Source organism: the organism of the source record quoted next, unplaced genomic scaffold (assembly GCF_019419815.1).
Source record: "Pyrus x bretschneideri cultivar Hongxiangsu unplaced genomic scaffold, Pyrus_bretschneideri_v1 Contig10, whole genome shotgun sequence".
NCBI classification, from domain to species: Eukaryota; Viridiplantae; Streptophyta; class Magnoliopsida; order Rosales; family Rosaceae; genus Pyrus; species Pyrus x bretschneideri.
The window spans coordinates 9,204,878-9,223,224 of record NW_025999391.1 but is presented as its reverse complement, the minus strand read 5'-3'; the positions used below and the strand labels follow the sequence as shown (position 1 = coordinate 9,223,224).

At 38.2% G+C, this 18,347-nt stretch overlaps 1 protein-coding gene across 1 annotated transcript; it reads right to left on the bottom strand.

Moving 5' to 3' along the window:
* Positions 1-97: 97 nt before the first annotated feature.
* On the bottom strand, positions 98-1,285 carry LOC125480591 (zinc finger BED domain-containing protein RICESLEEPER 2-like). The gene has a single exon (XM_048591592.1). It carries the CDS (start codon positions 1,283-1,285, stop codon positions 98-100), a length of 1,188 nt encoding a protein of 395 aa, XP_048447549.1.
* Between the last annotated feature and the right edge of the window lie 17,062 nt (positions 1,286-18,347).

Here is an 18,347-nt window from a genome sequence, read left to right as displayed (position 1 = left end):
TTTGTTTGAGTTTCCACTTGCCATTTCTACATACAAATAAAAAATGAAACAATATGATGTAAAGCAAGCATGCAACTTAGCATGTAATTAAAATAGTCTAACAAAACCAAATGCAATAAGTAAAATTACATTTCTCAACTTCTTCACAAAATTCAATCTCCCTAATGGTTGGCTCATGATGTAATGCTACATGAATTGACCTAAGCCAATTTTGTGTACATATCAAAGCTTCCACCATTTTTGGACTCAAAGAACTACGATATGGATCAATTATTTGTCCACTTGTACTAAAGGAGGATTCCGAAGCAATGGTTGATACGGGAATAGCTAAAATCTCTTTTGCAACTCGTGCCAAAATAGGATACTTAGAAAGTCCATTCACCCTCCACCAATTCAAGATATCAAAGTTTGCCTCTTCTTCCCCTTCATTAGGATCCGAAAGATACCTATCCAAATCATTGTGCACAATAAGGGCTCTCTTTGCTTTTCTTATTTCACTTTTCTCTTTCAACTTTCTTTCAATCTCTGTCATGCTTGATAAAGGATCTCCACTTGTAGTTGCTGATTGAGAACTACCACCACTACTTGTGCTTTGTTGTGTATCAAAAGACAACTCTTCATTAATCTTGTAAAGATCAAACAACAAATCTTTCACCGCATTGGTTGCAATTTCAACTTTTTCCTCGTCCTCGCCATATAGTATCTCATAATAATCAACCACTTTCTCCAATTTATGGCGAGGATCAAGCACAAGTGCAAGAAAAACATATTGATTCATATCATCATTTGAACCCCAATATTTGTCATATTTTTCTTGCATCAGCATGAAGATCATAGACAAGAATTCATTACCTTTGTTTTCTAGGAGGAGACTTTTGATCTTAAACAAATCACCAAAAGTAGTATGAATTGTTGGAGTATTAGAACAACACACTTTTAAAGTGACTTCAAAGAAAGGTCTCAAAAAGGATGCAAATATTCCCGCCTCACTCCAATCATGAGTCGAAGGTGGCCCTTCCCTTATATTATCATGATTTTCTTTAGTAAAGTAAGGAAGGTAATGACCATCATCTACTTTCAACCTATCAAAAGCCATCTTGAACTTCAAAGCCGATTCCAACATTAAAAATGTGGAATTCCACCTAGTAGGGACATCTAAAATCACAAACCCCTTGCTTTCTATTCTCACTTTCTCAACACACCTTTTAAAGCTCTCCAACCTTTGAGGGGAAGATCTTACATACCTAACCACATTACGAATGCTTTGTATGGCGGTATTCAACATCTTTATCCTATCATTCACCACCAAATTGAGGATATGAGCAACACACCTCATGTGCAAATATTTTCCATCATGCAAAAGTGCATTAGGAATCCCCGACCCACTTTTTCGGTGTACAAAATCCCTTAAGCTGGAATCATTTGCTAAAGCATTGTCAACCGTAATAGTTAACACCTTCTTTATGTCCCACTCCACCAAACACTCCTCCAAAAGTTGAGGAATGGATTCTCCTTTATGATTTGGAATGACACAAAAGTTCAAATCTTTTTATGTAACATCCAATCATCATCAATAAAATGAGCGGTGAGAACCATGTAATTTATTTGTTGAATAGAAGTCCATGTATCCGTTGTTAGACACGCCCTAAATGTCTTCAACTGACTTTTCAATTTCTCATTTTCGGAGTAAAACAAGCCAAGTACATCTTTAGCTATTGTCTTACGACTAGGTACTCTCCACAAAGGACATGCATGCATGCAAAAATGACGAAAACCATTTCCCTCGACGAAAGAAAAAGGTAACTTGTCTATAATTATCATCTCAACACAAGCCTTAGTAACTTCTACTTGAGAAAAACCAATAGCTTCCAACTTATCTTTTGTGCCAGCAAAGGTTAATATCTTTTGCCTATTTGTGGCAAATATTTCCTTATTAGGACCATAGCTTCTACATCTAGCTAAGTGATTTCTTATGCTAGTTGTACCATTTTTATCCGTGTCGGCCCTATACGATTTGTTGCAATACTTGCACACCCCTTTAACTCTACCTCCCTCAATTATCTTATCAAAATGCTCCCAAATTGTAGATCTTGAATGACTTTTTATTGAATCCAAGAGAGTGTCTTCTTTATTTACTTGATCACTTGAGCCACCTTGTTTTGGAGTTGGATCGGATAAATTTGTAGATCCACCAAGAGTAAGAGGAGTTTGTTGAGTTGCCACTATGGAGGGTTGAGGTGGAGTTGATTCACCAACAATGTCCTTAAAAAAGAAGAGTAAGAATCATTACAATTAATTATTAAATAAATTGAGACATAAGAACCATAGGGAAAGTATAGAGATGACAACTTGCGATGGAGCAGAAGTAGATGAGTTTATTTTTTTCACAGGAGCTATTTGATGATCTCATTGAGTTTGAGCTTGAGCTCGAGGCCTTTGATGCACTTGACTTCATCTAATTAAGATACAAAAAATATAATAAGCAAAGGTACGATGCACATGCAAAAGCTACGAATGCACATAATAAACCGAACCCAAAAAACAGCTTTACAATATTGAGTATATATGAACTTTGGTAAAGATATCAGCATCAAAATATAAGGATTACAGATAGCATATAACAGATAAAAGACTACGGATACAAAAGATATATATATTGTCATGAAACTATTAGCTACCAACCATAAGGACTCCATATGGTCCTCACAATATTATAAGAACATATTTATAATTAAGTTTTCTGATGCCATTAACATGAATTATAAAACAATCTGTGTCCATGATGCCATCAACAATAGACGACTGACTATAGCATAAAGACATCAGATCATCAGGCATCAACAAACCGAGGCACAAAGACATTGCAATGCAAAACCAATATCAGATCATCAGGCATATTAACAGAAATATCAGATACTGGCACCTGGCGGGATTTTTCTTTCTTATTAACAAAAATATCAGATCATCAGGCATCAACAAATCGAGGCACAAAGCCATTGCAGTGCAGAACCAATGAATACCGGAAACAAATTGCAGTGCAAAACCAAAATTGTAGTGTAGAACCAATGAATACCTCAACGAATAGTCTAATAGTGTTGTTTAGAAATGAAATTACCCAATGTTTGTAGCATACCCAATAGAAATGTCTAAAAAATGTCTACAGATCAGAACCAATGTTTATAACCAAAATTAGAAATGTCTGAATAAGGTTACACAATGTCTATTGTAGTGCATGCATACCCAATGTTTATAAACTAAAATTAAAACAATGGTTATAGCAATATAGCATAGCCAATAGAAATGTCTACAGATTAGAACCAATGAAATCGAAAAAAAAAAAAAATCTGCACAACGCATCACAGTTCACAACAGGGTGATTGGGTGAGAGACTAACCTTGCAAAGGAGGGAATTTGTGGGTTGAGACTGGAGACTCGAAATGGCGAGAGGAAGTCGTGGGTCGCACGTGGGTCATGGGGGTGAGAGACTGAGAGTAAAACGGTGTCGCGTTGACGAGATGTGTGAGACAGGTTGCAGGTCACAGGTCGCTGGGAAGGAAGAAGACGAAGCGGAAGAGTGGCGGAGCTAGGAAAGAGATGGTCCAGAGTGAGGGTGCAGAGGAGAGAGATAAGGGAAAGGGAAGGCCGGAAGGGAATGAATCGATCGATCTGTTTAGTGTTTAGGGTTTCAGACTGAAGACTGAAGACGAGAGTGACTAGAGGACGCCATTCAAGATAAAAAAAATTATTAATTTATAATTAAATATAAAACGACGTCGTTTTGCCTTACTTCGGTTCGGTTTGGTTCGGTCCGGTTTCTGAACCCCAAAAACTGAATCGAACTGAACCAGATTCGGTTCGGTTCAATTTTACACTTTCAGTTTATTTTTCAGTACAATTTTTTTCGGTTTTCGGTTTTTCGAGCCCACCCCTACATGCACATACAAAACTAAATTTTTTTTCCAAATCCGAATTTGATCATCATACATATACGAATATCGAATTTAGGTTTTTGTTTTGCTTACCTAATGAGATTCAAGCATGGAAGTTGTAGACCTGGGGGAGATAGGAGGTTACAGATCGGGGGATGGAGGTTGTAGAGGACCTCCTTTAGGGTTTCTTCCTTTTTATTTTATTTTTAATTTTCTTTCCAAATTTTTTTTTTTTTTTTTAAGTTTTATTTTTATCTTTAATATTAGTTAAAATCTACATAAGTATTCATGACATTTAATGAATAAATAAGAACCCTTTGGATGTTATAAAATCTAAAGGCTACAAAAAAGTGTAAAAATGTTTGTAAAAATATTTGTGCTTTGATCCTATCCCTATATCCAGTAGCGGAGCCAAGGTGGGTGCAATGAGATTCATTCACCCCAATAAGTTTGTTGGGCCACTCTTTTTCTTTCGGTGCAAAGAAGAGAAAAAATGGGAAGAGGCATTGCTTTGGTTTTTTGAAGAATAAAGAAAAAGAAAGGTTGATGACTTTGGTTTTATAATAGGAGAGAAGACAGAGCCTTTTGTTTTGGCAGTAACTAATATATATTAAGGCATTTGTTATGCATTTTGGTTTTGAGCAGTAGCAGAAAAGAGAAGGAATGTCTGTCGACAGCTCCAATTTGTGACCAGAGGAGAGAGATGAAAGCCACACTAGGGAGAGCATTCGGCTCTCCCATTTGAAAAAGAGCGTAGTTGGGTCTACCATTTTGAGAGAGAAGCAGATGCAGTGAGTGAGAAAAACATGGGGCAATATTTAGAGAAGGTAGTAGTTGCTGCTTTAGTGTTCTCGTTGGATTGCTTCATTTTTTGCTCTCATTTGAGTAATCACTCATATTAATGCTAGAGAAATTTGTTATGTATTTTCCTTTTCTCTACTTGTTCTTTGTTTGAGTGAGAGATATGGGTGTATGTGGGATTTGAGATTTGAGTTTGAAATATATTTTTAAATGAAAGTACGATCGATTTTTTAAAGCTATTTTTTGACCCCATTGCTGTAAATTCCTGGCTCCGTCACTGCCTATACCTATATGTAGGGATATGATTAATGACAAAGATTTTGACAAATATTTTTATATTCCTTTTAAGCCGTTGGATTACATATATAACATCAAAGGGTCTTTAATGAATCATTCAATAATTTGGATGCTTACATGGATTATAATTAACATTGAAAATGAATAAAAAGTTGATAAAGAATAAAAACTAGAAAAATAATTAAAAATTGAAAAGAGGAAGAAAATTTTGCGCACAAAGGCCTCCATTGATTTGTGCAAAAAACCTTCAAGTCTTTTGAGTCTTCGTTCTCATTTTTCGGTAAGAACCCCAAAAACCTCTTTGATTCTACTTCAAATCCACACTCAGATTTAATTGTATTAAAATTTTTTTTGAGGGAGGTAGTGAGAGTTGTTGATTTAGAGTTTAGTTTTGTCAAATTATTGAAAGAGTGAGGAACGAATACTTGAAGCAAATTGATACTTGATATGCTTTTATATCGTAATTTTGTATCGATCAATTGAAGGAATGATACTAAGTTTGGCAGTGTGAGTGATAGGAATTCGAGGTGTTGGAGTTGGATGAAGCAATTCGGATCATGCTTTTACATTTTCATCCAAGACGGCCATTTTTGCTTTTTCCTTATGTTTGCAGGATTATTCCCTTAGCTTTTATTCTTTTCTTAGTTTTAACTTATATTAATTTCTTAATTATAAATTTATACCTCATTTAATGTTTTAAATCCTCTGCATAACTCTTAATCAAGACTGTTGAATGTTACAAGATCTAAAGGTTGTACAGGACTGTAAAAATGTTTGTCAAAATCTTTATCCCTTGACCATATCTCATATATATACCACTTACCTTAAAGTAAGGATAAAACCTTGTACTTTATCTTGTTTTGGCTGGCATTGTAGGTGCTGCTTTGACCATCATATCAAGTGTTATTGTGTTCCAAGGCTTTTCAAACCTTGTGAAAATTTTTGCTTGTTACAAAATGTGATATCACAAATGTCTCGCGAGTTAGAGGATATCGAGCATTTTGACCGACGATGATTAAGAACTTTGCAAGCATTTCTTCAACACAAATGAATCTAGTATCTTGCAATTGCGTCTTCACTCTTATAATACTACATAGCTTTAGAAAAAACATTTGGATATATTCTATATAACATTCGAAATTCCTCATGATCCTTATTTAGTACCTTATGTATGTAATTGTATTCGCTTTTATAAATTGGTGGAAATTCCTTAGGATCCTTATTTAGTACCTTATGTATGCAATTGTATCTGCTTCTATTAATTGGTTGTTGAGTTACTGGGCGTTCAACATTTTACCATTTATGAGAAATGAGAACCGATAATGTATTTAGCACTTGAAGTACAGCTTGGATTGCCATAAACATTAACTTAATGGTCTCGTAGTATTCTTGCACTATTTCATCACCCTCCATTTCACTTTCTTGTTCATCTTCCTCAATTTCTTTATCCCCTATTTTTCATCAATGTCTTCCTCCTCCAACATGTCTTCCTAAACTATGTCATTACCCTAGCTCATTCATATTTTGGGACACTGTATGTAGAGAATCACCTAAGAAAAGTACATGAATAGAATTCTAGTTGGTAACAATCAACATGTCTTCAAATTAAAGCCATGCATTGATTCAAAATTACAATACTCATAAAATGTTCAAGCCTAACATTCTAAAAAATATTGAACGTATTAACAAATAAGCCTAAATCATGTTGTACTGTATCCACTCAAGGTGCTCTTCTGGTGACATTTTTAAGAATGAATTTTTTACACCCAACTTACGAATCGAAATGACCGCTTTGTAAAGAGCAGAACTATCCAAGTTTGAAGTCTCCTTGATTGCATCCCACACATTGTTTTTCTTTTCTATCTCCCTCTCTCTTTCTCTTTTCTCCATTAGGCTATGCATTCCTCGAGCTCCATTAGCAATTGCCTTAATTGAGTTCATACCAACATAAAACTTTTTCAAGTAGAGTTGCTGGAGTGATGGTCTCACCCGAGGAACTATTTTCTTCATTGTCTATTCTAATTTTCCTTCTTTGAGGGAGTTTTGTGTTAGCATGCTCCAAATTGTGTACAAGAAAAGGGAAGTGTAGTCATCTTTCTCAGCTTGACTCTGCACATCTGTGTCATTATTGCCATCACTAACATCGTCTTCTATTTTGGCACTTGTATTTTCTCCCCCTCGATATGTTCTAGCATCAGTGTCTTCATCCAATTCAACCGAGTTGTTCTCAACAACAATTCCATTGCCAAATACAATTATCAAATCATAGTAGTTTAGAAATGTATCGGTCCAAAGGTACCTCTGGTTTGTGTGGGACTGGGAAAACATATAGTATGTTAGTAGCACAAAAAGTAGGAAAATGAAACTTTTCCAATATCCATTACTTCATTGCTAGCCGAAAATCTTTTTGAGACAGGATCCCACCCAAATCCAAAACTTTGACGCAAAAATTTAGAAATATGTTGATATCGTTGCTTCATCCATCTCAGCCAACTAGTACATTGACTATAATTTTTGCTGCACCCGAGTTTTTCATTAAGAACAGAAAGTATCCTCATTTCTACTAATTGCTTGCTAAACGAACCATTAGCATGGCGCCATCCTTGCTTGGGAACATCAACTATTAGTTCTAAGAGCAACTCCATCGGGACCAATAGCCCGAGCTCCTTGCTCTAGCCCATGTGGGCGATTGGGCAGGGGGGCCGAGTGAGAGGCCCGGCTCGAATTGATGGCTCGAGAGCCTGAGGCATGTGTGATGCATGGCTGACATCAGGGTAACGTAAGCCATGTTTACGCGTGTCGTTCACGTGCTCGTGGGGGCGCATCATTGACAACTTTTCAGTAGGTGGGGCCCACGGTGCAGACGGCTAAAATGTTACCGTTGGTGGGCCACGTGGTACGACGTCATCCGTTGGATTTCAAACGTTAATTTTTCTGGATCGTTGGATTTCTAGCAGTAAAAAAAAATTCAAACCTTACCCAATATTAGCCGTTGGATTTGAGATTAACGGTTCACATTATTCACCTTTATAAATTAAAAAACAAAAGAATTCACATTAAAAAATTCTGAATGTTATCGTTGTGCCACGTGGCACAATCTGGAGGATTTCAAAATTTTTTTAATTCAACGGCAAAAATTAATTAAGTTAATAAAAAATGTTAAAAATTAATAAAAAAATCCGAATTTTTTTTTTAAAATTAAAAAAAAAAGATTTTACTTTTCTGTAAATACCTTCTCATTATCTTCCACCTTACACCACAATTTCATATTTTCTCAGATACTTTCAACCACATTCCAATCTTTCTCTGAAAGTTTCAATCCAATTGGTTTCCAACAAAATGACTAATAATGCAGGTACGAATTGGACGCGAAGATGTTACATTGTGTTCTTGCAGGGTTGAAATTACTCATGATCCGATTACGGGTAATGAGATGCAGTTCCGATAAATGTGGAGTCTTATTCACCATTTTCTTGAGAAAATTGGTGGGAAAAGAACCAAAGAATCGATGTCCAGTCATTGGAGAATATTCAGCCAATCGTTTAGTCTTCGGAGAGACGCCTTGGCACAAGTTTGTAGTAATCTTCAAAGTGGGGAAAATTTAGCAGATCAAGTAACAATATATTATTTATTTGTTTGTACTATACCCAAATGTACATTAGCTACTTTGATTATAATTATTTCTTTTCCCGCATTGTGTAGACACTTCAAGCACAAGCTTGGTATAATGCCAAAACCAAAAACAAAAACAAATCATTCACCTGGTGGGATTGTTGGAATATTGTCAAAGATTGTCCTAAATTCAAAGTTGTGCCTATTGGTCCAGAGGTTGTGATGAACAACACCCCTCTACACTTTACGCCTGATCATGCCTCGCATGTTCATGAAACCAACACATAAGAAGTGGCGGAAATGCCCCTTGAACAAGCGTCGGGGTCGACCTGTTATCCAATTCGGCCTTAAGGTAAGAAGGTTTCAAAGAGAAAAGGGAGTGCTTCCAAGAATGATTATGCAAAATATATGGAAGAACTTGCTCGCTAAGGTGAATCGACTTTGGCATGGGAAATGTCTAAATTTGAGGCTGATAAGGCTAGAGATGAGGCAAAAGCTGCAGCTGTTGAAAGATTATTTCAAGCTAATGAGAGAGAAAGAGAGCTACTTAGGCAAGAAAGGGAAGAACTTAAGGAAGAAAGAAGGGCTCAACAAGATCGTGACATTATGAAGGAGTCTGTAGAGGCTATGTCTCCGAATTCTATATATTTTTGGAATTCGGAGAAATCAGACGTGGTGCGAATGAGGCGTGCAAAAGAAGCGAGAGCAAGAGGAGATGGTCCTAGCACCACAAGAGGACATGATCCTAGTACCACAAATTGGTTAGGTGATGATTTTCCATTCACGAGGGACTAGGGAATTTGTTTTTAATCCGAGCCCATAATATTCCAATCACCTTGGGTTGTAATTTCTTATTTATTGAATAGAGTACTTTATACTGTTTCCAATTTATTGAATTTAGTACTTTATTTAAACTAAGAGTATATTTATTTAATTTGGTAATTTATTTAAACTAAGAGAATCTTTATTCAAAGGACATAAACACACCAAATAAAATTACAAAAACATACCAAATAAAATTTCAAACACACCAAATAAAAAAAAAAACTCACCAAATGAACTTAAAAAACACACCAAATTAAATTAAATAAACACACCAAATAAAAACAAACACACTAAATGAACTTAAGTTTCTTGAGTTTGTTTCAATTCCCACTAGTGCTCTATCAAGTCAATTTGCCGGGCATTGTGCATATATGGGTCTTAAAGTGAAGTATATCGTTGAATGAGCCTTTCATTGTAACGTTCATCCCTTTGTAATGGCTCGTGTTGCATGGGTTCTTCGGTGGTGTCATGAGCACAATAGATTTGTGTTCTGGAATTGTTCATCGTGTCTAGCTCATATTCATCAACGACATCATAATCGTACTCATCTTCCACAATCATGTTGTGAAGAATGATGCACATCATCATGATGGATCGAAGCAACTCTAAATCAAACATTTTGGCAGCACCCCTTACAATTGCCTAATGAGCTTGGAGGATACCAAAACAACGCTCCACATCCTTCCTATACCCCTCTTGACAGCTTGCAAAGTGTTTTGACAAATGATGACCACCTTGGGTAAATGCCATCTGCTAGGTAGTATGGCCTGTGGTACTTATGTCTGTTGACCCAATATGTGACTCTTAGTACTTTTCCTTGCAGGACATCGTTGAACACTGGGGATTGGGTAAGGACATTGAGGTCATTTTATGCTCATAGAACAATGAAAAAGCGTGTCAAATTCATGTATCAAATGATGCCACTGTCTCCAAAATGATACTTTTTGCTCATTTTCTGTGCCATAAGCTCTTTGCCATGCAGTTGGACATTTTTTCCAGGTCCATTGCATACAATCGATGTTTCCAATCATCCTAGGAAAACCTCGCATCTCGCCCTTCTTTAGAAGTCTTTGTAAGTCCATCTCATTAGGTACTCTGTGGTGTAGATAGATTTGATTACAGAGCAAAACCTCATCAGGAACTCAAAAATGGTTGATTTCCCCATCTTTGCTATCTCACCCACTTCGTCTGCAGATGCTCCATGTGCAAGCATTCGTAAGGCAACAATAATTTTTTGCTTAGGAAGGAGACCCATAACACCAAAAGCATCATTCTTTTGTACAAAGTAAGAATCATGGTTGCACATAGAAATCATGATTTTGTTGAACAAATGTTGTTCCATTCTAAAATGATGTCTAAAGTACGTATCAATGTTTACGGAATGGCTATGCCTGGAGATTTGAGCCACAACTTGGATGACTCGATGGGAATGTGAGGCTCTTTGGCTTCTTGCTTCGTCATCTCTCATTCTACGCTCCTCATCCTCATCCTCTTCCATCTCATTTTGCCCACCTAGAGATTGAACATTCCTTCCCCTTACTTAAACAATTCTTTCTCTTACTCATTGATTTCCCACAACATCCTTGAAGAAGACATTGTAAGAAGGAAGCATAAACTATGAATAATGATAGAGATTTTGATTTTGGTGTGTGATTTCGTAGGATGGATGGTGGGTTATATGAAGGAAAAAGAAAGGATTAGGTTGTAGATAATGCCACATGACATGCCGTCATTCGTTAAAAATCTGATTGAAATCTATCCTCAAAGATTGTAAACAGATTGTGACACATGGCGTGACGTGATTGGTTAAAACTCTTATCGGAAATCTATCCTTAAAGATTCTGAAAAGGTAACGACACATGGCACGACGGCATTGGATAAAAATTTTATCAAAATCTATCACCAAAAATTGTCTTTTCGGATAATGACACATGGCACAACGACAACGATTAAAAATCTTATTCGAAATTACAAATAAAATTATTTTATATTATTTTATAAAATAAAAAATACTAATATTTTATTACTTATTGCCATGGCTCTTTAGTTAGAGGTGGAGATATAAAAGATAGTTACTGTTCATTAAAGGCAGTTATTGTTCACTGGGGGAGATTCAATAGTAAGTTGCCCTATGGGGCCTTCCTCACGTTGGAGTTGCTCTAAGGAAGTATTGCTTTCTATGGAGGATCATTGGTTATACTGTTTACCTATTCTTTGAGGTAAATCTCCCCTTTCGAAATTAGAGGAAGCTAGCACTAACTTTAATTTTTTTAGCAAACACATATTATTCCAAAAGGGTTATGAATCATTTTTACCATATAACAAACTAGATGAAAAATCACGTAAAACCTGTATTCCGAGACATGGTTGATAAAATCGATGAGTCCTTGTCTTGCAAACTATAAAATCGCAGAATAAAAAGAAAAATTATGTAATCAAACTTTTCATTCATAATGAATCATTGAGAAAAACACATAGCATATAGAATGGTTTTTGAAGAAGTTGTTCGCATTCTGCAATCGGCTTTGAATGAGGAATCTGGTTGACATATGGAGGAGGGGTGCCTGATTTGTGAGGGCATTCGATATTTATACTTCACACTCTAGAAGACATCAAAATCAATAAATTTATTGAATCTAACTAATTCCCTGACTTTTTCTTTTTAATTTTTTTTAATTTTAATTTTTTTTTAAATTTTAAATAAGGTACGATATTCATTAAGACGAATAAAACATACAAGTTGAGGATAAAGTGCATATATGGGCCTCGATAAAAACCTTATCGGGGATTTCAACTCGGTCTAAGGAAAAAAGAGTGTCCCGCACAAATAACTATCCTTAAGATGTAAAGGAAACATTACAATTGATTATCTTTTAATGAAACATCTAAAATCAAATCTGGAGGGTCTCCTTCCCAGGGTGCTTTGACGGAAACACAGTCCCATACGAGCCAATTTATGGGCAACGTTGTTTGCTTCCCGATGCACAAACTGCAGCATAACACCATTTATACCATGCAGAGCTCCTCTGATGTCATTGCTTATGGGTCCCAATAATGAATTATCTTCCTCTTGCCGACTCACGGCTACAATGGCCACACTCGAGTCCCCTTCCAATACCACATTCGAGGTAAAGTTTTGACGTTCAAGTAAAAAGTCCACAGCTCTTTTAGCCGCATCCAACTCAACATGAAGAGGAGATGATACTTGGCACATATGCCCTGACTTTTTGAATACACTCAGATTTGGAAAGCCATTTTAAAAATATGGATTGAATACCACCAAACTTTGAATGACTCTTTATAACTCTAAATTGAATACAACCTGTTTTAGAAACTGAAAGCTTTACTTTTCTGTAGAAATATTTCTCTTTATTGATTAAATAATTATTACACTAAGTTTGATACATAGAGCAAAGGCTATGTACAAAACAGATCATAACAAACTAGCTAATTACATACTCATTTCACAACATGATTGGTTGACTATATTAGAAGACTAACTAATTGTCATGACTTGACATCTTCATCTTTACACCCCTTAAGATGAGCTTGGAAGAACTAAGAGTTCCAAGAGAGAGATTGAGTTGCTGAATAAAAACCTATTTTTGGACAATGACTTGGTGTCATGCCTTGGACTTGGGATCGGTAAAAAATAACCTCGCATCCAAAACATGAGGTAAAAACTAAATAAATAAAAGAAAACTGAAACGGGATGGAAAATTAAATTCCACTTATAAAAATAAACTCAAGAATTCTTAACAAGGCCAAAATAAATAAATAGATATTCTAGCCTTACATCTAATCTGATCTCATCTCATTTATCCTCTTGACGGTCTAGTTCGTAAACCTACGTAACAATAGAGGGGTGAGCTTTAATAGCTCAGTAGGGACATAACCTTACCACAGTAAATTGACAATATTAAATTAAGTATCATGACATCGTATAATGAAGTATCAAATCATTACTAATAACAATGCATAGTGCAATGCTTCTTCATCTATACCAGTTAATCCGTATAACTTATCACCCAGACCTCGTACGTCCCATTCCATACTTATACCACTTGATCCCTGTGAATGCAAATTTCTTCCTCCTTGGTCTTGGGGAAAATTGCACCTACAAAACAAATAACACCTTAGGTCAAGGCCAAGAGCCTCACGCGCCCGTAATGAATGGTTGGGGGGGGGGGGGGGGGGCTTTGGCCGAAGAACCTCCGATGCCAAAGTTAGAATTTTGAGGGAAAAATGTTTGTAGAATTTAGATAATTTAGCAAGAGAATTGGAATTGGGTTTTGGAGAGAATGAGAGGGCTTTTATAGGGGTGTGGCCGACCTCCTTGGGTGAGAGAGAACCGGCCACTTGACTCTCTTTGTGGGCTAGGTTCTTGATTTGTGTTTAATTGGGTATAATTGAATAATTAACTAATTAATTAGCCAATTAATAGAATAATTTCCTAATTGATTAGCCAATTAATATAATAAAAAGGGAAAGATTTGGGAGTTACCTTGTGGAGAGGATTTGATGAGGATGATGAAATAAGTTTTGAATTGTTACCTATTTTGGGCACTTTTGACTTGGTTGCGGGATGATTGCCCGTTGCTTGTGCGTAGAAATCCTGATATGCCTCAAGGGTATTTTTGTCATTTTTATCCAAAAATTCATGTGTCGCCTCTTGATTATTTTTGCCTCCACAAATGCCCCTACACCTGTTGGGTTGCTCGCAGGAGGGCAGTAGGTGTAGAGATCTTCTTGCTTTAGGAAACGTACGATTGCTTCCTATTTTGATGTTAATTCCCTCTTTAATTCGAAATTAGATCCTTTTAGGAAAGGGAAATAAATTTCTCTGAAAGCTTATTTAAGTCCACCTTAAGTGGATTATTAAATCAACTTTGGAAAGTGATTTATTATACCTTACAAGAGAGAGAAAACTAGAGGATATTTGTTCCCCCTAGCAATCTTCTACACTTGCCCATGCAAATGACCGTCTTTAGTTGCTTTTTTTGTCTTCTTCGCGCAGCACTGAGGTAAGAAAAAAAAATTAATTTTCCTTATTTTGTTCTTGGATAGTGCTGATGTGGGGCAGCTGTCGGGGTGGTGCGACACATCGGCTGGCAGGGGCCAGAAGTCGGCTTGGCATGGGTTGAGGAAATGTTGTGGTAGGGACCACTGCTTGGGTTGCTTGGTTTGGCTAAAGCTAAGGGCAGCTGTGCGGTTGGGGCCACAGATTGAGGTGTTGGGGCGAGGTGCTAGGCGAGCCACATGACTTATGTCTTTTGGGCTCTTGGACCTGATTCGGGTCAAGTCGGTGATTGAGAGAAACAAGGAGGTCATGGGCTTCATGGGCTGCTGAAATGCTGGGCATGCAGGCTTCATGCCTACTGGTCTGAGAGAAAAATGAAGGAAAAATCGATATGGATTGAGCTCTCTTACTGAGTACTGTGAATGGCGTTGGTTGCTTAATCCTCTTCGCCAGGAGAAATGTGGATTGCTCCTGAGAGATGAGGTAAAAAGGATCAAGGCGGATGCATTGGCTCATCTGAACGTTATTGTGGAGCCTACTATGAATGAAGGTAGAAATAAGAGATCTTCCCCGTCTACTTAAGAAATGCTGGTTGAGAAAAAATGAAGATTTCCTCAGCTGCTTGTGAGGGTCCGCCTGCTATCGAAAGGCCTGTGATTGACATGACTTCTTCCAATGGGAAGAAAAATGAGGCTGCTAGATTTAAGCATGTGGCGCCTGCTACGTCGAGAATGGCTAGTATGATTGCTGATAGGATTGCTCAGCATAAAGGTCATGTCATGCGTCCAATGTCGAAATTTGTACCAAGATGTCTGTTGGGAGTTAAGTCCGGTTCACCTTTGGAGAGGCTTGCTATTATGAAGAACAATAAGGTGGACACTACTGCTAAAGTGGCGCTAAGGCCTACTCCCTCTGTTGTTGAGATTGATTCGCCTGTTGGGAAGGAGGAGACTGCTCGCGTGGGCAACTTTGAGAAATCCACTAAGCCTGCTTCTGGGGAGGCTGTTGAGATTTGTGTGCTTTTGAAACTAGATATGCTTGAAGACATGGACGCTTGTACCAAGTTTGTTGATGGCGTTAGAAAGGTTGTTTGCCCAAGTTCCTTTGCGAAGCATACAACCTAATATAGAAGGAGATTCAAAAGCACACAAATCTCTCATGTAGAAAGGGCGTTAGAAAGGTTGTTTGCCCAACTTATCTCTCATGTAGATATAACAAAGTTGCCAAGAAGGTGGCGAAGACTATGGTAGTTGAAGCTTGTTCCTAGGCCGAGGAGATCAAGAGGCTGGATTCTGAGCTTGTTGCTTTGAAGGGGTATAATATTTCTGCCTCAATTTCTCTGCGGCTCAAGACCACTCGCCAAGAGATCGTTAACTTGAAGACTAAGCTTGACGCGATCCAAGTTCAGTATGAAAGTGCAGAAAAGGAGATTCGATGGTACATACCTGAAATTCAAGGATGAAGAATTGATTGCTGCTTATAATCAAGTGATCCACTTCAAGAGAATCGTCGATAGGCTTGAACCCCAAGTGTTGGAACTTCAAGGTGTACTAAAGATCAACGAAAGTCTGAAGAAGGGAGTGGATGAGTTGCAGTGCGTCCATGTTGGTCTACTCAAGGTTGAGGTTTCGAGACCTTCTCTATTTCTCTGGAAGACATGCTTGCTTTTACTTTTGAGGCTTTCATTGGTGAAATAGTTGGAAAGGTTGGTGCCCTGTCTGGGGCATCGGGGGGTGAAGCGCTGGATGATGCTGCTGCTGAAGGTGTGGCGACCGGGTAGTCGTGGGATATCTAAGTTGCTGAAGTGTAGTCTTATAGGTAGCCTTTAAGATTTTCTTTGTTTTTCCTTGTAGCTCTTGTTTTGCTTGAACTCATTCGGCCTTTGCTAGTTGTTTATAAACATGCTTCCTTTAGCTTTCTTCATCTTTGCTTTTTTTTTGTTCATGACCTAACCTTTAGACTTTATAGACCAGTGATAGGTGTGCTACTTTTCTATAAGTAGACAGGCCTGCATAGCCGATGCAGTTGTAGGTGTCGGTGTAGAACTTTGCAAAGTTGTTAGCCATAGGGTTGGCAGCTGGATCCCTTACTTACAGAAGCAGACAAGTCCGTGTCACCACTAGGCTGTTAACCTTGGCTTTCTCCAATTCCGGGTTGCGTAGCAAGTATCACAACACTTTAGGACTTGGTGTAGCTTGTTTTGCGCTTGGCAGAGGTGAAGCTTATCGACAACGTAGCATGTCAACAGTGGATAAAGCTTCGCATATGCACACTAGCTTGTTTAACCTTTCATAAGAATGTGTGGTTGTATAAGTCTAGCACGACTTTACTGCTCGAAGGGCAAGCCGTAGGCAGTCTTCCAAAAACCATAGGTTACCTTAGTGTACTCGGTAGTAGCTTTAGGTTTCCAGGGCAGCCATTCATAAATCGTATTACGTAATGTACCCCTTATGTCTCTAGGGCTCGGTTCTCCACGGATTAGGCCAAGAGACCCAAAATCCATCAATTAGCTAAGCCTTGAAAAAGACCATTGGCTACTTCTAGGAATCTCGGCGCAAGTTATCATGCATCTAGTTATACTAGGGTAGCTCGGCTTATCCACGTCTGGATATTCGGAGTGTAGAGTTTATCCTCCCACTTTGGAGAGTAGACCCATGTGGGTGTCGGGGAATTAGTTTACCTTCTCGCACTGAAGAGCATGGTTGGTCCCTTGGGGGGTGCAATTCCTACGATGAGTCTCTAGGAAGGGCGCGATCTTCTTTTGAAGTGCATGAGAGATAAGTTGTTGTAGACATGTAGTCGAACCAAGTTGTAAATCACTTCTAAATTCCTCATTGAAAAACGAGTGAAACGAATGAATAACTTAACTGTAAAGGCAACATAACAACTGGATAGTCCTCGGCTTGCGAGGTGGTGCTCGTTGAGCTGCTTGAGTCTTCGGGTCTTGACATAGTGGGAGGTCACACATGGTACTTTCTCATGTTGTAGGTGTTCCATTGCTTCTCGATCTCTTTGTCATTCATGGTGGCGAGGGTTTAATTACCCTTGCCGCCTACTATGTTGATCTTGTACGGACTTTCCCAGATGGGATCCATCTTTTCGGAGCCTTCTTTACGAGCAATGATGAAGGCCTTTCTTAAGACTAGATCTCCAGGTTGGAACTACCGGATCTTGGCCCTTTTATTGTAGCTTGAGAGGAGCTGTTGCTGGTAGGCTGCTATGCACGTGATGGTCTGCTCGCACTTCTCTTCTGCCAGATCTAAGCTTGTGGTCATCTCCTTACTGTTCTGCTTAATGCATGGCAGTATAGTGCTGATACTTACCATAATGATGTTGGGCGAAATGATTGCTTCCGAACCAAATGCCAAAGAGAAGGGAGTCTTACCAGGTGCTTGTCTTTTGGTGCTGAAAATATACCCATAGACATCCAGGGAGTTTGTCTGGCCATTTTCCCTTCTTATCGGTGAAGGATTTCTTGAGGCAGTCAAGGATCGTCTTGTTGGATGCTTTAGCTAGCCCAATGCCTTGAGGATATCTTGACGTGGACATGTGATGCTTGATGCCATACTTTTGGAAGAACTTCACCAAATCTTTACCCAAAAATTGTGGGCCGTTGTTAGTGACGATGGACTGTGGGATGCCAAATCGGCAAATGATGTTCCTCCATATGAAGCGCTCTATGTCATTCTGAGTCATGGTCATCATTAGCTTTGCTTCTACCCATTTGGTGAAGTAGTCGGTTGCCATAATCATCATGCCTCTGCCCCTAATAGCAGGCAGCATAGGTTCTACTAAGTTGATTGCCCATTGCATGAACGACCAAGGATTCGTCTGCAGGTGTAGCTCGCTGGTAGGCAGTACTG

Bases quoted from the DNA above. Each gene is read 5' to 3' on its own strand.
- LOC125480591 (XM_048591592.1), bottom strand. From the start codon at position 1,285: ATGTTGAATACCGCCATACAAAGCATTCGTAATGTGGTTAGGTATGTA.